Source organism: Haliaeetus albicilla, chromosome 1 (assembly GCF_947461875.1).
Source record: "Haliaeetus albicilla chromosome 1, bHalAlb1.1, whole genome shotgun sequence".
NCBI lineage: Eukaryota > Metazoa > Chordata > Aves > Accipitriformes > Accipitridae > Haliaeetus > Haliaeetus albicilla.
In genome coordinates, this window is record NC_091483.1 from 18,714,944 (window position 1) to 18,740,270 (window position 25,327).

The window sequence follows — 25,327 nt, forward strand, 5'->3', positions numbered from 1 at the left end:
GGGCTGCGGCGGGACGGCCCCCGCCGCCGCCCGATTGGCCCGGCGGGCTCCGACCGGTCGGCGGGGCGGGGCCGGGGGAAAAGGCAGCGGGCGGCAGCGGGGCCCGCGGCTCGGCGGCTTTGGTCGGGGGAAGCGCCGCTCTCGCACCGCTGGGGCGCAGCTCGCCGCCGCCGGCTCTCCGGGCGCGGAGGCAGGTAGGGGCCGCCGCACCCTCGGACTGGTCCCCCGAGGCGACGTTTCGTTGCCGGGGTCCCTTCACGGCCCGGTCTGCCCGGGGCCTGGGGTGAGGGGAGGGGAGAGCGCCCCCGGCCGCCGCGGGGAGCGGGGTGGGGATCCAGGGCTCAGAAACTTCTCTCCCCGCTCGCCCCTTGCGGCGAGGGGAGCGGGATGGGCGCGCAGGGCTCCGGGCGGCGGCTGGGGCCGGACCGCGGGGCGGGGGGCAGCGAGCCTGCCCTGGGGAGGAGGCGCGCTCCGCTCCCGCTTACCGACACCGCTCCCTTCCACCGGCGGCGGCGGCAGGTGCAGCCCCCGGAGCCTCGGCGGGGGAAGGCCGGCAGCTCGGCCCCAGCCCCGGCCGCGGCTGCGGAGGGAACGGCGGGCGGGAGGGAGGAAACCAACGGACACCGCCGGTCTCCGGGGAGGGGTGGCGGCCGGGGCTGGGTCCCCCGCGCGCGCTCTCGCCGTTAGGCCGCGCGCCGGTGGGGCAGAAAGGCGGCAGCGGAGCGGGGAGGGGCGGCCGTCGGCCTGCCGGGTCTCTGCCGACCCCCTCACCGCGGCCGGGGGGGAAGGGACTGCAGCAGAGACGCCTCTGCCATCGTGGAGGGGCTTGCGAGGAGGATCGGTGCCGGTCACATCGGTTTTTCCTCAGAGGGCGCGGCCCAACGTAGCTGCACGGCTTTTGTAGGCGTAGAATAAACCCGTCCTAGCCCAGTCGGTCGGTCGCGTACAAATTCGTAAATCGGCAGCAGAAGCCTCTTTAAATTGCTGCCGCCTGCGCAGTTTTATTATCCAGGCAGGGGGTGAGATTATATTGTCACAGATTTAAAAAACCCTCTGATTTAAGACGAGCTTAAGGTACAGAAGCATACAGTACTGCCCACAGCTGTGGGGTTTGGAAAGCATGCAAGGCAGATGCACTTAGACGAGTTCAGAGTTTTGGATTCCTTTTTAAATACGTTTAATCCCCTGGGGCTGCAGGCATGCCTTCTCTTTCTTCCGGGTTTCTTTTTTTTTTCCCTTTTCTTCTCGCGGTCTGGAAAATTTCCATCTGCCAAGAAGCAGCCAGCCTGTAATAGGGGCACAATGCATGTTGAGCTACAGTTTAATCGTTCACTTTGTTCGCTTTAAGCTTTGTATTTCCGTGTCTGTCTGCAGCAACTACTTCTTTAAGTTAAATGTGTACAGATTAACAGGATCAGATGGAGCACCTCAAAACAGATTTCCATTGACAACTGTCCATCTTGGACTTTGGCTTTAACACCAGTGTCCCCTTTTAAACAACTCGGCCTTGTTTTGCCCAGATAGGCTTGCCCTCTGTTTGCAAACGTATCAGTTAGGAAAGCACAGACTGTTTTATATCCAACTGAAAGCATAACTATTTAGATCACAGAAACTAAAGATCAGGTTCCTACTCCTGACTTGCAGAGACACTTGAAAAGCAAAACCATTGTCAGTATTTATACTTGCCTGGAAAAAAAGGCCTTTTGAGAATTGAATTTGATAGGGAACAAATGCATTGATTAGCTTGGGATTTTGGATTAATCCTCTGATTCATGCTGTGGATACCAGGAAATCTAAATATAGCTAACATTTCATGTCCTCCTTTCAGGCTGACAGAAGTGAAACCCAAGTGTGGGTTTTGATAATTGGCAGGCTTTCAATTTGGTCATGCTGTGTTTCACAGAAGGAAGCTAACATACTGTTGTTATGAGTTGAGGGTAACAGAAAAGAAAAAGCAACTCAAGAAAGTAAATCTGTTTTTAAATACCTCTAAGTATGCTGAAATAAGGGTGTGATGTTGCTGTCACCCCACAATAAAATGGAAAATATTATAATTCCAAGTGTTTGGTTCCACTCACCTGGTGGCCTAGCCCACATTCATCTGATGCAACAACAGTGATGCCCAGCATGTTCGGCCTTTTGCCAAGTTGACAGTTACTCACTAAGTGCTAAGTAAAGAAACCTTTCTTCATCTAAGAATTGCATGAAAGGTAAACCAAGAGCTTCTAAAGCAACATTCTTTGAGCTGTGAAGAACAAGTTTAATGGCAGCCTCCAGAAAGCTCATGTCACAGCCATTGTCTACTGAAGCAGCCACTTAGTAAGTTACCTTTGACTGTGTGTTTTTGCAAGCACCCAGATTTTGTCTAGTAATTTAAAACGTAGTTTTAACAAATATTTCAGATCTACAGATGCAATTGTGATTGGCATGGGGAAAGTACAATGGCAAGGCACTCCAGCCCAGAATTACAGCGTCTCTGGGGTACATGTATTGCTCTTTGCTGCTTGATTATGTCAGACCATCCTGCTGTCTTTTTTTTTGGCATTCACCGTTAATCCCTTTATTATGGCATATAATACCTTTCACTCATAATTTTGCTCTCAGCAAACTTTGAGCAATTAAGTTAGAAATCCCTCACTTTAAATTTAGTGTGGTTAGTTACAGTGATCTAATGGTCCAGTTCAAATTGCTCTGGTGTTAACAGCATGAGCTTACTACAGACTGCATCCCAGCCTATTGGATTTTCATCAAGTTGGGTGTTACTCTACAAAAGGTTAAATAAGCCAAGCTTTCTACATTTTTCATCATGCTAGGTGAATCATCATTAGTGAATTTTTATCTGTGCTGAGCCAAGTGGTGTGTTTACTTTATCTGGGCTGGAAAAGAGATCCGAGAAGCCAGTAAAAGATCTTGCTTGCCAGTGTTAGCCAAGGGAGCCCAGTTCATGGCTAGGTGACAGAGAACTTCAGGCCGGACAAAACAGCAAAGAGCTGCATGGGTTTTTTTTGTGGGGAAGTTTGTATGTTCAATTGTGTATGTCCATGGATACACTCTTAGTAGTCGTTCTCAGATAGCCTAAGAAAATCACAATTCACTTCACAGGTCTGTGTTGAAAAGTATTGTTCAAGTCCTCAATAAATGTGACAGAACCAAATATCATGTGCAGATGAAAAAACTCTTTAAAATCGAAGCAAATACATTTCTCCCACCTTTCCCCCTGGGAGCCACAGTGCAAATGTTTCAGCAGTTGTTTGGAGAGCATGCATTGAACATGCTCATTTTCATGACCTTACCTCATATTTTCACGTATTCATATTTTAGCTGACCTGGAGCAAAGTCATCACTCTCATTTGCTACATCACAACTTCATCAACCTTTGAAAATTCAGGATATCATTATGCAGATGGCCAGCAGAAATGCCTTGCCTTGATCTATCTGCAGTACTCTCAATTAGATGTGGTCTGGTCTGTGTAGGATTGTTTCTCAGTGAGTCATGCAGATTGCTCTGTAGTTTCTTCTAGGCAGTGCTGTACTATGCATGGTTAGCGGGCTCCGAGTGTGACATTGTTTCCTGAATGGTGTAACTGAAAATTCCTCTTCCTGTGCTTCTTGTTTCCTGATCAGTTTTCTTTTTGTTCTCAAAGACATTCCAGCAGCTGCATATCTTTTCTTCCTGATCTTTTATTCCTACGAATCTCTGTGAAGACAAGTTATGTCAACAGCTACTTTAATTAATTTGGTACGAAACGGAGGGTATCAAGTAAGAAGGAGAGCCGTGCTGACGTCCCGCCTCTTGCAAGACGAGAAGCGTCCGACAGCCGCCTGCTACAGCTCCACTTCTGAGCGCCGTGCTTCCCGCTTTGATCCAGACGGGAGCGGGCGACCTACCACATGGGACACCTTTGGCATCTGGGACAATCGCATTGACGAACCTATTCTCCTCCCACCAAGCATAAAGTATGGGAAGCCAATTCCAAAAGTCAGCCTGGCCAACGTGGGCTGCGCTAGCCATATTGGGAAGCGTAAGGAAAATGAAGACCGGTTTGATTATGCTCAGCTGACGGAGGATATCCTATACTTTGCAGTATATGATGGACATGGCGGGGCAGCAGCAGCAGACTTCTGTGATAAGTACATGGAAAAATATATTAAGTAAGTGTGCATCAGGTGAATGTGTATCAAATGAATTACAGTAGAGATTCCTTCCTTAGGACTGAAAGGGAACCGGTAGGTCATACATTGTCACTAATTCTCCTAGGCTATATAGCCACCTAGCCCAACGGGACAGCCGGAACACTGGACTGGAACAGTCCATTACAATGGACACGCTATGAACTGCCTATTCTGTATGGTGCCTGCCCCATTGAGGCAAGCTGGCAAAGACAAGAGAGGAAAATATGATTGTACCCACCTTCCAGGAAAGGACTGGGAACACAGAATTGACTGTTTTCAGATGGGGTCACTGTGATCACTGACCTATGGCTTGCTTACACTCTTCTGTATCTCTGTGTCACATCCCTGGGTCTTGGAAAAGGAATTCTATCTATTTGCAAAATTACAGGATTATGCTGCCAGTGCAGGTCATTAGTAAAATCATATTACCTTTTCACTGAAATCCAGCATTATTCAATGCATGCAGGGAGGAGATAAGGCTATGGAAGAGATTGATCAAGATGTGTATTTCTTGGAAAGAAGTTTAATTTTTTTTGTTTGCTTGTTTGTTTCCAGAGAATTTCTTACTGAGGAGGAGAACTTGGAAAATGTTTTGAACAAAGCTTTTCTAGAAATAAACAAAGCATATGAAAGGCATGCTCATCTGTCTGCTGATGGTAGGTGAAAAAATATTCTACTTGTATGAGTGTGGAGAATAAGGTTTTTCTTATTTGCTCAGTTGTTTTTTAGTGAAATGTCCAGAAAGATACTTGAAAACTGTTTTACTTAACATAGGATTTTGCTCTGATCACTTACGGCAAATGAAACAGTTGTGCTTTACCTCCTTAAAATTAAAAAGCTATAAAAAGTCTCAATCAAATTTACTGGGGGAGTTATTAGTCTGAATGTTAGCATAATCATCAATGAATTTCTCTTAACATGATTCTGTCAAGGAAAGTGTCAAGTTAGCAAAGAGCTATTTAGATTTGCAAGGAGCCTAACTTCATTGTGCAAGAAACCTGGGGGGGGGGGGTGGTTTGGGGTTTTTGGTGGTTTGGTTTTGGTTTGGGTTTTTTTGTTGTTGTTTGTGGTTTGTTTTTGTTTGTTTGTTTGTTTTTTAAAGCTGTTATTCCTATGCATTAAAAGCAACAGTGTCAAAAGTTCCCCTTTCTAACTTGGCTGCTGCACCTGAGGAGGAGTGTAACCCAAAATTAATACAATTGATAACTGCTCCTGCACAAACAGAATCACAGGAGTAGCGGAGCATGAAAGGGAAAAAAGCAGTGAAGAGGAAAACGAGGTTGGCTGTGGTAAAGTTCGCACCAGCCCTTTTAGACTCAATAGTTCTGGCTGTTAATCAAGTTCTTGTATACGTGTCTAGCAACTAAGTACATCTGAAGTTCCAGTTCCAGCAACTCGAGGTTATAGAGATTATGGAGAGTAAATTGGGAAGGAGATAGAGGTCCCCATCCCAGTTTTGTCACAGGAGTTTCCTCAGCCATGAGATAGAATTTTAAGAGTCAGTTTGGCCAATCTTATAAAAAACCCCAACAAACCAAACCCAATTAAAAAAAAAAAGAACCCAGCAAAAACCTGTCCCATTGCTGGTGCAGGTGATGGCAAAATGACTGAGGTAGTTTCAGAAGAACAAAAACTGTAAATGTTTTATCTCCCAGAAGGACTTGAAACGAACAAGCCCTCTAGGGACTGAAGTGATACTGTATTCTCAAGCTACTTTTCTTAAGAAATGAATGAATACAGTCAAGTAATGGAGTGGCTTCCTGCACTTTAACTGCTAGATAAATCTAGGTAGACTCAAATATTTCCTTGCAGAACAGGTAGCCTGACTGTTGCAGCACTATGAGGGATACACACCTTTCCTCCTACCTGATACAAGGTAAGGTATCAGGAAAAAAGTCTTAAGTCCTGAAATGCAGTCCTTAAAAAAGGGAGATTAAATCTATAAAGCTCATTTCCCCATTATATCCCATTTTATTTTTTTTATATTGAAAGCCTTTAAAAAAAAGATATGGTAAAAAAGTCCAGAGTCACTTTTGACCTACGCGGTAAATTTTAACTGAGCTCATGAGAGACACATCAGTAGAACAGATGTGCTTTTCATCCAAGAACCTCCTTGAAAATATGTTTTCTTAAAAGCCCACATTCAAGAAAGCATCTGAATACAGACTTATGTGCTTTCCTGGATCAGGACCTTTCATTTTCACTAACATGAAGATCTGTTATATTTGTCCCCCTCCCCGCCCCTTTGTTAGTAGGACAGCTCTTGGTTTGGCTCATTGAAGTGACCTCTGTTAAGTGTCAGAGCAGCTCCTTGAGGAGAAGGATTGGGAACTGTACTTGGCATATTATTCTGCTATTCTGCAAACGGTTTCTGATTATAACATTTCGTACATGAGACTTATGGAACTGTGTGACAACAGTATTTGACAGACAAGTTGTGCAGCAAGCTGAGCACTTTGGAACCACATATAGGATTTTTTTCATATCATTTAACTAACTGGTGCTGCTTAATGAAATATAATGCAAATGCCAGCAAATTTACGTAACAGTTACCAAGATACTGGACAAACCCTCTTCATTAAAAAAGCATGAGGTCAAGCAAAATAGAGGGCAAAAGTGTTGTCAGACATCCGCAGGGCCCACGCTCTGGCAAGCACTCAGTGTTTCTCAGGTAGGCTGAGCACCTGCAAGCTCTTGCAGGAGCCAGTGGGATCTAAAAGTGCCCAGCTCTCTGCTCTTGACTGGTTGCCCAGCTGAAAATCAAGATATAAGGCAGAGTGGAGTAACAGGGTGCAAAGACAAGTAAGGATTTCTGAACAAATTAAACTTTTTGCATATTTGTTGTTAGAATAATTCAGTACTATGTTGACTGCTTGGTGTTGTTATTTCTGTTGTTGCTGCTGTTTTGAAAGTTACGTAAAATGTCAATGCTTGGCATGTATCCTTGCTAGAAGCCTGCTTCCAAACTGATTCAGTTTGCCAGCAAAATTTCTGATTAATTGTGGCTATTCTAGATGTGACAGTCAAAACTGTTGCTAAAGTATCTTGAAAATGGTGGCTGGTTGTGTAACATTGGGTATCTGGGATACACTGGACGTTCCCCAAGACTGACGTCCTTTTGAAACCTGGCCATAGCTGATGAAGTGGAAAATGATAGCTTAGTCTTGTTCAGTAGATGACCCTGCCAGGGTTCGCTCCTTTCACTGTATCTGCAAAAAAACCAGTGCACGTTCAGGATGTTCAGGGTTTTACCCTACTAACACACAACCAGCTTTGAAAATGTGTGCCTGGCTGTTTGAAGTAACATAAGTCCTGAGACAAATCCCTGTAGCCAAAATTGCATGGATATTGTTTGATGCATTGTTTATAGTACTATTTAAGGGGTAAAAACCTCATGTAATGGCACAAATTTAACAGGACTAGAGATGTGCCTTGTTAGAGCACCTAGCTATGTTTTTAAGGGCACAGCCCTTTGTAGGTCACTTTATAACTACAGAATATTTGAAATTATAGGTGTAAAATACATAGCATAATAGTTTCTGTGAGCTTCCAATAAAAAAAAAGTATGCGTATGTGTTCCAGGTACTGCTACTGTGTCTGGCGTGCAGTTCACTAGTACTGTTGGAGTGCTGTACTGGCCCTCTGGACACTGGCCCAGTATCTGTACCTGTTGTTTCACACAAAAGCATAAGAAACTTGCTGTAGGCAGATCTGGCATAATTTGTCCTCCACCTAAATCCTTTCTAATAATTAATAGCTTAGAGATATGCCTGAGCTCTGAAGCATGGTGTTTGGTATCTCTTCAAAAATGCATTTTCATTCACTTCCATGCATTTAAATATATCCAGTCACTTTTAAATCACTGCTGAACTTAGGTATAGGACACAGTAAAGGAAGCTCATGCCCAACAAACATGTTATTATCCACGGGACAACTGTTGACACAGATGGACAGAATTTTCTGATATTTTTGACCGGCCATAAAAACTGAAATGTAAAGGCTGAATAGCTTTGCTCAGCAAGGACAGAAATAAGGAAGTGAATCATGTGCTTGAGGAAATTTGAGCACCTCTCTGGAGAAATGTAAGAAAGACAAACCCTCTCCTGGCCTAGTGCGGTCCTAGAAGGTACTGCTACTGCTTCTGTTCACTGAGATCCACTACTCAGAGAAAACAACATGGAGTCTTTCCATTGACTTCCACGTTCAGTGCATCCAACTCCAATCACATTGGCCACTCACTTCTGGAATAGCCACCTTAGTAAAACATAGCCAGGTATTAACTGATATATCTGTGTTTGAAAGGCACTTCTGGAATCTTACTATGCTGAGCAAACAGCAAAAGTTATTTTAAAATATCTAAATTTTAAAAGTAGTGGGTTTTGGTTTTGGGTTTTTTTTAAGTTACCATTCAAACATATGATTTTTCTTTCTTTGAATATGTTAACCTGCAACACTGAGGAAAAGGGAGAGCTGCAGAAATTGTACTTAAACATTTCATAAATCTGCCGACATTACAAAGGCAGCCTTTTTATCCAAGGGCCCTGATTATTATCTAATGAAGTTAGAAGATACTGATTACAATATTAAAGGAGTGTTTATTATGCATATTTTGCCGTGGGTCAGAACAATTCATATACTTCTATTCAGTGCCTTTAAGATGGCCCCATTTTGTTTGGCACCAGTTTAAACTCCCCATTTTTGTGTTATATATAAATATATATATATAAAAATAAATAAATTACCTTGAAGAAACAGATTGGGCCATATTCTGTACTGAAGATGTTCTTCCGAGTGGCCAGTCTTGCCATATATGAGGCAGCTGGCCCTCTAGCACTGATAAAATTCTTTAGTTGATTTGTTGGTTGGTTACTTACCTCCACGGCACGGGGGGGGGGGGGGGGTGGGGGGGTGGGGGGTGGGTAGCTTTTATTTTAGCTGAATTTAAAGTGGTTTTGTCACACAGTTTTAGTGAGAAGGTGAGAATGGTGGCAATTCCCCAGAAGTACCAAGGCTGATTTATCCGTGGCCAAAGATGCATATGTAAACCTCAAAGTACTTCCTATACAACCTGCAAAAGACAGTGCAGGCAAAACCAAGAGTGACCCCAGTTCTGCAGCTCTTATTCTTTCATCTCCAGTGTTGCAGGTTTATTTTGTTTGAACAAAGTCCCTGGGTGAATTTCCTATTTGCCTCTGTGTGCGTGTTATTTGTGGCAGACACTGTACCTGGTCAGCAGCTCTAGAACTGGAGGCCCTGGACACTATATGCTGGGCTTCAGTGGAAAGAGAGATCTGCTTAATTTTGTCCCAGGTGAAGGAGTCCGGCGGTTCCTAGCCTGGACTACTGGAAGGTTCCCACATCCTCTTTGTCACATTAGTTGACATGACTTGCAGTAGAAGTTGTCCAGTGAGTGTTAAGAACCTATTGAAAGATCTTAGTTTTATAGTGATATTGTTAGGAAAACAAAATAAACTCTTTAATTGTTAAAACCAATATATATGCTGATGCAACATATTTTGATATTATTAAATAACCTAGTAGCAGTTGTAGTAAAGCATTAGAAATGTTATCCCATCATCATTCCTGTGTTTTTGAGCTGTGCTAGAAATCACATAATGCTTGTAGTCTAGCTACATCCATGTTCTTGCACCCCTACCCAGATCATGAACTGGTTCCAAGGAAGAGAGTGTGAGCAGCATTTATTTTTCTAGGAGTGCTATTTAACTAATAAATGTATATAAATCTCAAGTCACTGTGACCATTGCTACAATTCTGGACAATATCTTGACTTGTTCTTTAGTACCATCCCTTGATTTTGTGACAGCAGCTCTTTGAGAGTTTGCACTTGAAAGATGCAGATTCACCTGAATGTCCAAATGTTTCCAGTCATTTATGAATTCAAGACTGTGGATCTTAACTTTTTCAGAAACTGCTTATGTTTGTCAGCATAGTTCCAAAACCAAGGAATGAAATGGGAGAGTAGTGGCGGTTCTGCATTAATTTTAACGTCTAAATAAAATGTATTTTCTGTGAAATAAAAAGGTAGATTTATGTAGGTTTTTCATTTAACTTCTTTTAACTGTTGGCTAAAACAGGTATTTTACTGGTTCTACTAAAATTTCTAATTGCACTGGTACTTGTTAGCATCTTACTTTCATAACGTGTCTCAAAGTGAGCCTGCACTGGACTAGTCCTTGCTTCGAAGTAGAAACAGGATGTCAGTGCTTACCTGAATAGTCAGCAGCTACCAGCATCTAAAGTTTTGAGTACAGTAGCCTGCATGGCAGCTGTAACATAGTCCGAGGTTTGACCTAGGTCACCATGGTCGGTGTTCACGACTGACACGTTGGTTAAGTGTATAGCTAAACCAAGTCCTCACTGCAGTAATAATACCTGTTTTAAATAATAACACAAGCTTAGACTGTTTTGTGAGTTTTCTTGTATTCATCAACTCACTGCTTTTGCTGCACAACAAGGCTCAATGCATCTTTCAGCGCTTTGTGCACTTCAATTTACTCCCAACCCTGTTTTACTTAACGGGTGCTGAGACCTTGCAGGGTTGGGGAAAGAGGTTGCCGAGATCCCAGAGCACTTGCGCTTCTGTTACCGCAGTAACGCTGCGTGTAGTTTGCTGGCAGCTGGTCAGAGATGGGGCTGGCTGGCATTCCTTGGGCTCAGATGCTCAGTCCTGTCTCAGATCCATCCTGCCTCCCTGGGGTCAGGGCTGCAGGGCCAGAGGTAGGAGTGCATATAGTTGTAGCTGAGCTCTGCAGAAGCGGTGGTAGAAAGATCGTTAACTGTTAGTCATGTGAGAACAGGATTGTAACTGGGGATTGTCATTCCTAAATTAGCCCAAAACTCCTCTTGAATTGGCCTGCTTTTAAAACCTGGAAAAACTGGAAAATCCCAGAATGCAGGAGACCTACAGAGGGCCTTTCAAGGGGATTTGCATTGGCTGTGAATGCAGATGTGTTCCAGGCAATAGCTTGTCCTGGCCAGACGTTTTACTGTAATAGCTCAAGTCAGCAGGAGTTACTGCTTTCCAGGCACCTCTCACTGAGTTACCTATGCATAATTTGCAGGAAGGGAAGATACTAACTGTAAAATGGGACTGCTCCTTTCAAAAAGCAAACAAAAAAGGAAAGCTGGATAGTTCTGGCATTCCCTTCACCGCAGACAAAACTGCAGATCTTTTCTGAAATAGGCAGATTCACATTTCTCCTTTTCAAGCACTTCTTTTTTTTCCAGAGCATTGTAGAAATTGAAATGAGAAGCCGTTAAATTTACTTGCACCAGTTAATCTGGCCAAGTCCCTGAACACAGTCAGTCAGCTCAGCCTACTCCCTTACCTGTAAGAGAAGGAAGACAGCACCTAGGTTCTGTTTTGCCCTCTAGGCAGTCACTGTACACCCCTGTCAAGTGATCCCACCAGCGGCCAGGGCAGATTGCCTGGAGAGCCACTGGCCAGCTGACTGCATTGGTTTGCAGGCACAAGGCAAGGCAGAATTCAGCTTCACCTTTGCACTGGGACCTCCACCAAGTTGACGGGGTCTGAAGGGAGCAGCATCCCTTTCTGAAAAAAGCCAGCGGCCTGCTGGCTGAACACTTCCTCTCTTGCCAAGGCTGGGTGGAAGCAGAAGGAGATTGTAACAACTCTGACAGTAACGGGAGGATGCCACAGACTGATGTAAAGGAGTGATTTAGTGTTTCTCTTCTGGTGAACTACATAGGGCTACTGTACTCAATGTTACTCAGTTGCCCACTTCACCACCTAAAAGAAGGGAAGAGCCACCACCTTTATGGTGGGCTACCCGTGCAGTCACTGTGCCCAGGGATAAGGACAATAACCCTGTAACTTGAGGTGAGCTAGTGGGACAGAAAAACTATTTGCTACAGGCTGAAAGGAAGCCACTGTACCTTGTACTGCTTTTACTCCACTTGCCCTGTTTGCATAGAGCCATGTTGTTGCACAGACACGCTTACGCTTTCCACTTCCTCTCTCTCCCCGCAGTCCTACATGCATGTGTGTTTGCTGTATTTTTTTTTTTTATATGTAGATTTAGTTTAAACTTAAAAGCAGTTACTTACTGGTAATGAAGAGCACAAGTTGTCTTCATTTTACTGATTTAAACTGTTGCTGTTATAAATGGTCCCATGCTTCAAGGCAGTGCTAAAACCTCTCTCTTTGATATGACGTTTATAGCAACTCTGATGAACTCTGGGACCACTGCAACAGTGGCTCTGCTCCGGGATGGTATTGAGCTGGTTGTGGCAAGTGTGGGAGACAGTCGTGCCCTGCTGTGTCGAAAGGGAAAGGCCATGAAACTCACCATTGACCATACTCCAGAAAGAAAGGAAGAGAAGGAAAGGTACCTGTCAGCTGATGATGTGGCTTCCCAGGGCACAGGCTCAGCCAGGATGTGCTTGTGTTCTGCTGTTGAGTTGGGCCTGGAAGAAAGCAGAGAGTTGAACATAACACTCTGAGACCACCTCTGAGCTGGCAGAAAGTGGCACAGCTCCAGTTAATTAATTTGGTTCCATTTAGAGGACTTGCATGAGCATCAATTGTCTTGGCAGTAAGGTCAGCATAGCTAGGACTTGGTACAGAGCCGTAACCACATGGTTCAGACTTGTCCAAGACTGCCAAGTTCGAGCCAAGACCTGAAGAAATGCACTGTGCTTCCCAGGTCAGGACTCAGCCCACCAAGCCACATCCCTTCTGTGGAGCCCTTCAAACAGCAAAAGCCAACCCTCAGTCTCCCACCTTATGTCCTCTGTACCCCATTCCGCATCAGTAGCTAGTGACAGAAATTGTAGATAGAGACAGGGGTAATGGTGTGAAACAGTAACTCATATTTGCTTTTTCTTTTGTGCCTCTGGACAGGATTAGGAAGTGCGGTGGCTTCATTGCCTGGAACAGTTTGGGACAACCTCATGTGAATGGGAGACTTGCAATGACGCGAAGCATAGGAGATTTGGATCTTAAAAACAGTGGTGTGATAGCCCAGCCAGAAACAAAAAGGGTTCAGGTAAAAGAAGGCCTGCTTAACAGGGACAGCAACGTTCGGACTAAGGGGCATCACAGGTATTTGATGCAGGTGGCAGTACCCACACGACATGTGCCCAGGTGAAGCCTGATGGCCAAGCATTGTCTTTTATTTGTGGTGAAGTAACCAGAGACCAATTCTAATTAAGTCATTTCAGATTAACACTAACAGGACAGAAGAGAATCAGGCCCTGATACTAAATTCAACCAGATCAACTTCTAAATCCCATTTATCACAGTTACAATATAGGATGAGGGAAGAAAGATAACACATGATATCCATTACTGAAATACAAAGGTGTTAGTCTGTTTGGGGCTTGTGGTCAAATGAATAATTTTGAGGTTAATCCTGATACAAAACCATCCCTGGAACTAGGTGGGGTATGGATGGGCTGTCATCGCAAAAGGTAGAATACGTAGAGGCTTGCACACTTGGGAGGAAGGGAGGAGGAAAGGGCAGTTGCATGCATCTTACTGTAGCTCTGTAGTTGTCTGGAAGACAAATTAACCACCCAGAAGGTATTCAGCACAGTTGCCTTCGCTTCTGCAGGAAGGCTCTCCTCTCAGCTCATGTTCTGTTTGTTGCTTTTCCCCAGTGCACCTCCCAGGGCCTGGGGAACTTATATTCAGTTGGTCCTAATTAAACACCACTAACTAGGCCTGAGGGGTTTAGGGAGATGACCGCAGTGCTATCATGTCTTCCTTGAAATCCTCAGTTTATGGAAGCATTTTATTTACTGGGTGATGTACAGGCCTGGTCTTTTGCCCTCAGTGTATTCAGAGGGCTGCTTCCTAGAACTGAAAGCACCTTAAGACGCTCTCCTCCAGTACAGGGAACACAGTCTGCGTGGCTGATAGATATACTCAAAGGTTCAAGGGGCAGCCTTTGGCTAGCTGAGGGTTTGCGGGTTCCAGTTGTCCTTGCACAGAAAGCAGGAGGGCACGCAGGACCCCCAGAAAAAGTGCTTTGCAACAGAGTATAAAAAAAATGAAGGCAGCTAATTTGCCTTGCGGCACTCACTCCATCATTGTGCATACTGTGTGCCTTTACTGCAGTTGCATCACGCAGATGACAGCTTCCTGGTCCTTACCACAGACGGTATTAATTTCATGGTGAACAGTCAGGAGATCTGCGACTTCATTAACCAGTGCCATGATCCTGCTGAAGCTGCCCATGTTGTTACTGAGCAGGTAATGCCAGGGCTTCTCTTGGCACTAAATACTTGTTGTTGTTTTTTGTTTGGTTTTAAAAAAATTAGTATACAACCACACATTCAAGTGAATTGAACTATGCTGGTTGAGACATTCACTAGTCCTGCCAGCTAGCCTTTTCTTTACCCTGGGTCTTGCAACATCCTTGCCAGGCATTATTTCAATTAACTTGCTTAGCTCATGATCTACTGTACTGCATGGGACCGTAACTGCAGTTTATTCCTGTGCTGAATACGTCATCAGCATAGACAGAAATAGCCAGTTTCTCACTGGAGTTCTGGATGGTGGCATATCCTATGGAAAGCTCTGGGTCATACCCAGAACACAGCATCAGGGCTGGGAAGGGGCAAGGAAGTCTTGGGCCTCAGGGCATGCTGTCCCATGTGGAGCCAGACGCTTGTTACCTTTTCCAAGCATGATGATGATGCTGACAATTTGTTTCTTCTCTCAGGCAATGCAATTTGGCACTGAAGACAACAGCACAGTTGTCATAGTGCCATTTGGAGCGTGGGGAAAGTACAAAAATGGTGAGATCAACTTCTCCTTCAGCCGCAGTTTTGCTTCCAGCGGGAGGTGGGCGTGAAGACCTGCTACAGCTATCTTTTGCTGCCATAATCTGGACACAGTGTGCTACAGGAGAACACATCCATCTGTTCATAGGTTGACTCAGTGTCTTGTCCATCTCTTCTGTTCCCAGTGTTACAGAAGATGCCACTGCTCCCTTGGTGCGTAATGCCCCATTGTTGCTTACGCCTGATCACATTTTGCTGCATTTATTTATTCCAGTCAGCATTGTGGCAGCTATTTCTTTGGGTTTGTAGTCCCAGCAGCTCTGCACATCACTTTGTTCACATAGACAAGGCTCTGGGCTTTCACCTAAGGCTGGAGGTGTTGCACAATTTTTTCATACCTACTTGTATTACCCAGGACCCTTAGTTAACTGGCAGCTGCATAAGTCTGAGTCTCTGAGCCACATGCTTGCTTCTTTGTACGCGGGGGAACAAATGCACAGTGTTCTTAGGTAGACAGAAAGTGTGTTTGTTGTTGTCCTCTGCTGTGTAGCCACCAAAAACTCCCCTGTGCTTCAGGAGAAGCTGGTGAAAAACAAGGGAGAAGTTTCAGATGTGTTTAGGTTCTGATGCCAGTGGCATTTGGTGTAGCTGAACAACTTGTGAGATAGTGCTGCTTTGCAGGGCTTTGTGCTCTCACCACCATCATCTGTGATCCTGTATTTCCAAGGAGACAGAGCAGGCTGGAGCCATGTGCTGTTGGACAGAGGGGAACGTTTCTCCATTGGGTATGAAGCCTGTATGGTCTCTGTGGACTACGCAGGAGCCCCTTGCACTGTCTTCTCTTTGGTGTGCCAGTGCTTGACAGGAGCACAGAGGAGGGAAAAAGCTGCACATTTTTGATATCCAGAGACTTTCATCAACTTGAATTTCTTTTTTTTTCCTTTTTTTTAAAGAAAACCAGCTAATTTCAAAGAGTTTACTAATCAAGATTCTTTGGATGTGTACGACAGGAGAGTTTATTTCTTCATGAATATATGAGGATTTTCCTGCCCTCTGCTGAAGGTTTCTTTCAGTTAGTCATGATCTCCTGTGTCTCTTCATGGTATACAGGGAGCTGTAAAATGCCCAAAGCAAGCAAGCTAGAGAAAGGAGAGAGCATTATAATAACGTAAGGTAATTTTTATAAGTTTTGGGTATTGTTTCTCATAGGTGTCAGATGTTCAGACACCAGAAGGTAGTTTTATACTTAAAGGAAGCGTTTCCAGTTCCCTTTCCAGAGGGAGTCTGGATCCAGTGAGGCATGGGGCGCCAGAGCTCTGAGCCAGCTCTTATCATTGCTGTGACATGGTCTGCAGGTGACATGTTGGCAGCAGGTGAAGATCTGTCCCAGCATGCCTCGTTCAGACCTCCTTCTTCCTCTGCTCCACATCAGGTATGCAGCTCCTGTGGCCCCCAAGTCACCCTGTTGCAATGAAATACAGGCAGAGAAGAATTGGGCTCTTCTCAGGCTTGCCACAATATTTTTTGTTACATGGATGTTTCCAACAGCACAATTATAAAAACAAAACAAAACAGTGAAAGAGGAGTTGCCTGATACTAAATCACCTTGCAATAAGGAAAAATACTTCTGAGATGTCTGGCCTGATTCTCATTTTCCAGTGTGAAGTATGCATCTTCATTACTTTTAGCCCTTTCCTTTTAGCCCAGGGTTACACCTTAGGCAGTCATTCCGTATGTTTTCCTTGCCTCTGGTTGAAGGCCTAGCAGCACCCGGCAAAGCACAGTGTTGTACTGACAACATTAAGTACTAGGTGTTTAGAGAGTACGCTGGTTTTGTCCCATCACCAGGTGTATTACGTGGTGTATATAATGTGTATATTTGGTTTATAAGTACAAAGAGCCTGTGAGTCGGTATATGTAAATCTCTGTTGTATTGGATGCTGTTGCCCAGGCCTCCGTAAGGAGCACATCACTCATTTACAATGATAATCCCTTCTCTCTCCCCAGATTTTCCCCGGGGGTGGGGTTCAGTGTTCACCTGGGGTCAGAATGTTTGCTGGTCGTGGTCCTGGGCTCAGCCTTGCTTACCTGAGGCAGAGGGGCACTTTTAGTTGTTACCAGCGAGAGCAGGTTCTCAGTCTGCGGCAAGTTTGAAGAGTCCCACAACCCATTTGTGGCAAAAATGGCATAACGTAGCCTCTCTCAAGCACTTGAGGAGAGGTTGCACCTGACAGAGGTTCAGAGAGCTGCTTGGGGAACACGGTTATGACCAGTTTGCACTGCAGCATGAACAGCTGACAGCCTTTCTCCTGCCAAAGAAGTGACCTGCTAAAACGGCAAGTCTGATAGTTCCTAGCAAAGGGTTAACCACAGCACACAGGAGTCTTACTCCGGGCACAGCGAAGGGTTAAGAGTCAAGCTCTGGAGAGGGAGTTGCTGTGGGGTGGCTTTGGTATCAAGTGTCAAGACAGGCTTGATCTGGTGCTGGTGCTGCCGGGATTTGGACAAGCTCCATCGATGCTGTCCTGTTCCAAATGCTGCTCACTTCTGATCGGCTGGCTAGCCTTCTATCCAGACAGAAGATATTAAGGGCGCTGGGGGTGTTTGTGACACGTACACATTGATTTTTTTGAGCAGTGCTGGATACTTGCCAAGCTGAAGACATGGTATTAAATGCAGGCTGCTAATGAAAAACATTGCAAATGAAAAGCAGGTGCTCAGAGGAATGACCTGGTGGTTAGAGTAGCTTCTAATCATTGACCCAGATGTAACATGAAATGACAGTTTTTCTCCTCATTGGAGGTTTTGGGGCATATTTTTGTTTTATCCCTATCTTGTTGCCTGACAGAGAACAAAAGTGGTTGGGTGCTTTTATTTCTTCTAATGGAGTGGTTAGCCTCTCAGAGGAAAGATCCATCCATAACTTCTTTTAAGTTTTATAAAGGAAGGGATAAGACAAAGCTTTGCAAAATAGGAGATGATTAGAGAAACGTATTGGCAGTTGCTATTGCTGCCTTTATACAATCACATAAAAACTTAGATTGGAAAGGACTTCTGGGTGTCATCTAGCCTAGCCTCCTGCTCAAAGCAGGGCTAACTTCAGAATTGCATACTGCAGTGAAGGGATGTCTCCTGACATGGAAATGCAGTGCCTGAAAGTGGATGGGAGAAAGAATTTAGCATGCAGTGTGGTTTACCTGTGGAACCACTTAATTATATTGAAGTTGAAAACTTACCAGTATTTCACAGGCACTTTGTATAGCTACCAATAAACTTCACAAATAAATTAGCATGTACATAAAACTAATATATGAGCCATTTTGCTCTAAGCAAAAACGAATCAGTAACTGACAGGAAATTACAGAGGTACATTTCTTACGTACAAGTTATTCCCTGCCTGTCCACTCTAGTTTTCTGCATCTCATTCTGAAGTAAATGAGCTACTAATGAAGAGGAAATGCTTTGCCAAGTGGCCCAATAGTCTGCCTGTTCCTTCTTCCATTAAGTACAGAGGTACCTTTACACTAATTTGTGTGGATTCCCTATTTCCTGCTGCACATGACAAGACTCTCAGTGCCAGCTTGAAAAGCATAGTGTTTTGTAGAAATGCCATTACCAGCATTGTTGGTTTCTGCCTCCTGAACCACAATGCTGCTTTTTCCTACCAAGATGACAGTGAACTGCCCTAAGATTTAGTGGCAGCTGCACCAAACCTTGTTTTTCTCCAAGAAATTGGGAAAACCCTGCCATTTCTTGGGTGATGGATTTTTCATGATTTGACACTTCTCACTGAAGAGTCAGAATAAGTCACTGCCCTTGCATCAGTTTTGGGGCTGTTTTGACACATACTGTGTTGGCACAGTGAGCTTTGCCCACGCATTCATGTGTTGAGACAGAGGTGTATGGCACTGAATTTGGAGTGTATGGACTATGAAGTCAGTGGAGTAAAGCCATGTTGGGGAAAATGGAAATGGTTTGTCGTAGCGGTAACAAGGGATCAAATTAGCAGTGCTGTGGTAACATCTGGCCAGCAAACCTCTTGGCATAGGGGCATAGTACCACCAGAGCTAGGTACTGCTCTGCTGTGATGAAGCTGTACTTTGTGGTGGGTTGACCTTGGCTGGCTGCCAGGTGCCCACACCAAGCTGCTCTATCAATTCCCTCCTCAGCAGGATGGCAGGGGAGAAAATAAGATGGAGAAAAAAACCCTCATGGGTCAAGATAAAGACACTTTAATAAAGCAGAAGCAAGGGAAAACAAAAGATGTATTCTCTATTTCCCATCAGCAAGCAATGTCCAGCCACTTCCTGGGAAGCAGGGCTTCAGCATGCATAGCGGTTGCTCCAGAAGACAAATCTCATAATAACGAATGCCCCCCTCACCTTTCTCCTAGCTTTTATTGCTGAGCAGGCATCATATGGTATGGAATATCCCTTTGGTCATTTTGGGTCAGCTGTCCTGGCTGTGTCCCCTCCCAAGATCTTGCCCACCCCCCAGCCTACTGGTGAGGGGGGAATGTCGGAGAGACAGCCTTGATGCTGTAGGAGCACTGCTCAGCAGTAGCCAAAACACTGGTGTGTTATCAGCACCTTTCTAGCTACCAATACTGTGAGGGCTGTGTGGTGGGGTTTTGGTAGCAGGGGAGGGGCTGCAGGGGTGGCTCCTGTGAGAAGCTGCTAGAAGCTTCCCCGGCTCCAAGTTGGACCTCTGGCCAAGGTCGAGCCCATCAGCGATGGTGGTAGTGCCTCTGGGATAACAAACATTTAAGAAGGGGAACCTGCAGTGAGTAGTGGGATTGGAATGTGAGAGGAACACCTCTGCAGATACCGAGGTCGGTGAAGAAGGAGGGGAGGAGGTGTGCCAGAGGAGGGGATGCCCCTGCAGCCCATGGTGAGACGGCAGGCTGTCCCCCCCCAGCCCATGGAGGGGAGTGGGGGAACAGATGCCCACCTGCAGCCTGTGGAGGACCCCATGCCAGAGCAGGTGGATACCCCCAAAGATGGCCGTGCCTCCATGGGAAAGCCCGTGCTGGAGCAGTGTGTTCCTGAAGGACTGCAGCCCGTGGGAAGGACCCATGCTGGAGAAGTTTGTGAAGGACTGTCTGCTGTGGGAGGGACCCCACGGTGGAGCAGGGGAGGAGTGAGGAGTCCTCCCCCTGAGGAGGAAGGAGCAGCAGAGACAAAGTGTGAGGAGCTGAACCCAACCCCTGTCCCCTGTTGCCCTGTGCTGCTGGGGGGGGGAAGAGGTGGAGAGAACCAGGAGTGGAGTTGAGCTGGGAAGGAGGGAGGGGTGGGGGAAGGTGTTCTAAGGTTTGGTTTTTACTTCCTAATATCCTTGTTTTGTTTTGATTTGTAGTAAATTAAATTGATCTTGTTTCTTCCCCAAGTTGAGCCTGTCTCTTACCCATGACCATAAGTGGTGAGTGATCCCTCCCAGTCCTTATCTCGACCCACGAGCCTGCCTTTGTATTTTCTCCTCATCCCACTGGGGCCTGGGGCAGGGAGGAGTGAGTGAGCGGCTTCGTGGTGCTCTCTTGGGCTTAAACCACAACATGCTGCTATGGGGAAAATTAACTCCACCTCAGCCAGAGCCAATACGTACTTGTAGGGTTTTTTTCCTGTCATCTAGGCAATAAGCCTCCTGCTGCCTATAGTAGCTCTGCAAGCAACCAGCTTTACACCCCAGGGACCAGCAAAATTCTCTTGCCTAGCAGAGAGCTCCTTTCAACTTGAGGACAAAGAACAAATTGTCCTAACGACAGCAGTTGCTTATCAGAGAGGTTTATTATTGAAGGATCACTAGAGGTATCTTACACTTTGAATAAAATGAAACAGAATCTCAGTTTGCTCTCTACCTCCTTGTCTTTTCCTGGGCACCTGTTGTTTCAATGGAAAGAATGGTATTTTTGTTTATTACAGACTGAACTGAACATTAAGGGTGACCTACTGACCAAAGTGTAACAAGGGTTTGCTTTTTTCCTGCCTTTTAGGGATGGATTGTGAACTCCATTGGATCTGGTAAGAGTATTTTCTTGCCTGAAGACTGCCCCTGGAGCAGTGATCTCTCTCACTGTACAGGCACTGCAGGAGGGTGGGCTATAGGTGCAGAAAGGCAAAAATGCCGTCCAGCTAGATACTAATTTTTACTGTGAGGATATGAAAGGCACTGGGGGGCCTGGTGTTGCTGGAAGATTTACTAGGAGAGGTGTTGAGCCTGCAACTGGAGTTCCAGCTCGGTCTCTCCACCACCTGGAAAGGGCGGTTTCATGCCTTGCAGAGGGAACTCGCTAAAATGTCATTTGCAGCCTTGATTTAGGAGAGCTGGTATCTCTGGAAGGTGAACATAGTGCAAGGGATTGAAATGGGGATGAGATCTAATAGTTTGTTTAATACAGGGTCCTCGATACAATCAGTCCCTTTTCCTGGAGAATAATCAGGGAGCACACTTTGTGGTTGAGAAGGGGGGTGCAGAGAGAAATCAGCAATATTACTTCTTTTTACATACTTGGGGAAATGAAAATTGTGATGAGCTTAGAGTCACTGGAGGATTTCTGCTGACTTCCACAGGATCAGGGTATCAGATCACCTTTTCTTGTCTCAGCAGGTGGATGTACTGTGATCAAAGGCATTGGGATTTCTAGCTAAGGGAGAAGCACAAAACAACAGATTCCAGTGAAACTGGTTTAATATTAATTTTTTCTTAAATAAATTAATTTGGGCACTGCTGGGTCCATTGGTCACTCACCCAACAAACTGAATGTATGGTATAGCAACACTCTGGGTACTCCTTGGTTCCGAAGCTGCTGTTCTCAATGCAGAGATACCCAGTGGGGTGTCCTTTTGACCCAGGATATCGAGTGGTTGGGCAGCGGTGCGTGTCATAACCTACTACAGACTTCAGTGCAATTGCATACTTTCGTTACATAGTTTGCCTTAGGACTGTGTATAATTCCTGCAGTTTGATGTTTATGTTTGGTGTAATCGGTGTCCATAATTCATCTACTTCCTAATTTTATAGTGGTGTCCATTTTGCCTTTTTTTTTTTAAATGTTTGTTCATCTTCATCAACTCAAAGCTACAGTGGAGCAGATAAGTTTGTACTGGAATGCTTAAAAGATCTTTTAATAAAGAATTGGCTTCTAGAGTTGTGTTATTACAAATGGATTTTGCTTCTTCCACCACACTGCAAACTACCAGAAAAGTTTCTGCTTCTCAAGCTGTGTCATGACTGTCGTGTTAGCTCCAGGCCTCAGCCCCTGCCATAAAAAGCTTCTGATAACCAAGGCTTTGCCTACAAACACATTCACCCAGTGACAGCCAGTGCAAAGTACCTTCTATCTCTGTGCTCCATCAGCATTCAGCATCACAGCAACGTGTTCTAACTTGCTATTTTTGTCTTTTATGTTTTGAAATATTACAATACCAAGAAACTGGAAAGTCCTCTCTCTAAAACAAGTCTGTCTTAAAAAAATAATTTTGTGAAGCAGGGAAGCACCCTAGGTAGCTGTCATCCTGTGACAGAGTGGAAAGAAACAAATTGGGCCTCCTCAATAAAAAAATATATTTTGGCTTCTGCATGGATTCAAAACTTTTCAGGTATTTTTCTCCTTATCATTTCTTTTAAGATAACAGCTTAGGGTTTTAACTCATCTATGGAAGTAACACTGAGATCACTATTATTTCGAATTACTACGGCTTTTATAGCTGAACTCAAGCCTACTTTTACTCTTTCTCCCTTGAAAGGAGCAGACTTGATGTCAATGAAGTCCTAGCAGTTTCCTACAGCTGAGCCCCAGCTCTTCCTTTTAGGACTAAAGCGAGTCTGTTTTTGTCATCCTTTGTTGCCAATCCACTGCTCGGTTCAGTTTGGAGCTGATCAGCTCTTCGATACATGCATATATCCCATGGTGGTAAGCATACAGTAATCACTGCTCAGGTAGGTGAATTTTAAGAGCTGGGGTAGTGTGTTGGGAAACCCGCTGGGCAGCTTTGCCCTCTTCTCATGCCTGCCCTTTCACAGTAGTTGGGAAATGCCTCCCGGGTTACTCTGCAATCGGAGCATTTGTCCTGTAATGAGCGTCCCTGTGACCTGCTGGAGGTCCTCCTCATGGACACCTGCAGGAGAGGAGGAGGGCAGCTGAGGCCCGGCAGCACCGTGGTGGCTCCCTGTCCAACTTCATCAGGATGGTCTTGGGAGAGCAGCCAAGCTTTAAGAAGAGCAGTCCTTGCTCTCGCGCGGGGCGCCCACAAAAGCTGTCCCCCTTGCCAGGGCAGGGCTGGAAGCTTTTCCAGGAGCTGAGGGCAGCTTGTGTCAGCACCCCCCCACAGCCTACCTGCACAGGGCGGGGGTCGTGTCTGATGACACACAGTTTTCATCATGGTTCTTGGGCAAGAGCCTTGCTCTGCATGCATGAGCACACAAACCATGCATCAGCATTTACATTCAAAACATACTCTTGCCCAGAGGTCGTCTGCGCTCTTGCTCAGTGCTGTAGCACTTTAAGCCCCCAGCAGCTCTGCCCAGCAAAGCAGAGCAGGAGGCGCAGGCCACAGTGGCATCGGAAGAGGGGGGGGAGCATTCCCTCCTCCCAGGGGAAGGTGCTGGTGGGGCAGCTGAAGGCCCAGCACCTGGAAAGTGAGCTGGATTTGAGCTACCACTGGCTCTTGGCAGCCTGGTTTTACCCTTTATTTATTTAATGTGGCCATTACATTTTTTGGTCATTTCCCTCCATGCAATAATGACTTCACAGCTTTTTCTAGACATCCACGCTTCGAAAAACAACGTTGCTTCTCCTGCTGGACTGCCTGCCCCACAGCACAGAGGGCCTCAGCCGGGGCAGCATGCCAGGGCCTGTGGCAGACTCTTGAGCAGGCACGATTGCGCTTATGTTCATCAGCAGCCATGTTCAAGTTTTGGTCCCGTTTCTTACAAATTCCCCTTCTTTGGGGCCAGCCATGCACCCAGTGCAATGTCACTCAACTCCCCCAGGAAGACAGAGCAGGATTTGGCTCCCAACACATCAGCCCTGTTTCTGTGCTCACTTAGCCTGTCCTCCTCTCTTCATGGTGTGGCACACTAACCTCACTAGTGAATCAGCACCACGTCCTGACACGGAGACAGACATGTTGCACTGCCAATTCTTTAAAAATACATACACATTTTTTACAATGGTATACAGCATAAAACACTTTTGGACCTAGAAAGCAGACTCCAAACCTCACCTTTCTGAACTGTCAAAGTCATCCCAACTGTGAAGAGGACAATTTGGTAATAATGGACTGGGCTACGGCACTATCACAGAATGAAATGCTGCAATTTTTAGTGCATAACAACTCCTCCTGCCCCAAAACCAGACCTCTACACACCTTCTGTGAACAACAGGCACAACCAAAAGATGTGTTGGAAGACCTGGCCATTTGTTTTAGCTGCTAAATTGAATACCTGGCCCCAGGAGGTACTTCTGCCTGGCAGGCGCTGTGGTGGAGCCGAAGTTAAAGGCTGGTGCGCTTGCAGTGAGCTGCCCTGTCACTCACTGACTGCCTTGTTTCACTCCAAAACTGGCTGCTGGCCCGTCTGATGCCTGTTGGGGATTTTACGGCTCCAACACTGACATTTGAGCTGCCATGAATTTCACAGGGCACTGTTCTTCCTTCTCCCAGACCCAGGTTTAGTGCAGGAACCTCACAAAAGGCTATGGCTTTCCTAATTAATCACCCTTTTGTTTGTCTGGACAGAAAGCAGACAAACTAACTCTCTCAACACCTGATTTGCAACAGGGACTCTAAATTGCACTATCTTAGTGTCAACACCAAAACCTGTGCTCCATCGGGCAGGGATGGGACTGATTTGACTTTCCCACTCAAAAGATCCGTCAGGACTGTGGCCCCCGCTGCTTCCCCGTGCTTGCTCCTGGCACCTCTACTCTCCACCATGCCTGGGGCATGCCAGGAGCAGCAGCGCAGCCCAGCGTGCTGGAGTTTGGCCACAGCACTCGGCCTCTGGCTCCACAACCTGCTCGGAAAACTCAAAAGGCAGGTTTTTTGTTTCAAGGCAGGCTTCGGAGAGACCTGTGGAAGGGAGTTTTTGGGCACACCACAGGCCAGCAGAGGTAGAGGAGCACGTGCACATTGGGGTGCTGAGGGTACATGACAGGCACAAAACTACCCTGTGAGGCTGGCTCACCTTCCCAAAGCTGAGCGATGCCCTCCATCAGACATCACAAGCTGTCCAGACGAGGTGCTGCAGTGCACTCTGTAGGCAGGATGTGACATTAATTGCAAGTTCCTTGCGTCATTCAAAATACTGTACCAAGTTAAGCACAAGTTAGCTAACTTAACATGGCACAGATCAAAGAAGGTGGCAGTTGCTTTTTTTCCCCATGGAA

General features: G+C 45.7%; 1 protein-coding gene across 3 annotated transcripts; it reads left to right on the plus strand.

Moving 5' to 3' along the window:
* Positions 1-78: 78 nt before the first annotated feature.
* PPM1K (protein phosphatase, Mg2+/Mn2+ dependent 1K) lies at positions 79-22,086 on the plus strand. Of its 3 annotated transcripts, none has more exons than XM_069780627.1 (7): positions 79-194; positions 3,625-4,152; positions 4,729-4,829; positions 12,377-12,542; positions 13,058-13,202; positions 14,276-14,410; positions 14,883-22,086. In XM_069780627.1, exons 2-7 carry the CDS (start codon positions 3,713-3,715, stop codon positions 15,012-15,014), a joined length of 1,119 nt encoding a protein of 372 aa, XP_069636728.1. In that variant the 5' UTR covers positions 79-194; positions 3,625-3,712; the 3' UTR covers positions 15,015-22,086. The 3 variants fall into 3 exon arrangements, with proteins under 3 accessions (XP_069636728.1, XP_069636738.1, XP_069636747.1); XM_069780637.1 differs by having other exon boundaries at positions 3,645-4,152; XM_069780646.1 differs by lacking the exon at positions 79-194 and adding an exon at positions 1,008-2,319 and having other exon boundaries at positions 3,645-4,152.
* Positions 22,087-25,327: the final 3,241 nt, after the last annotated feature.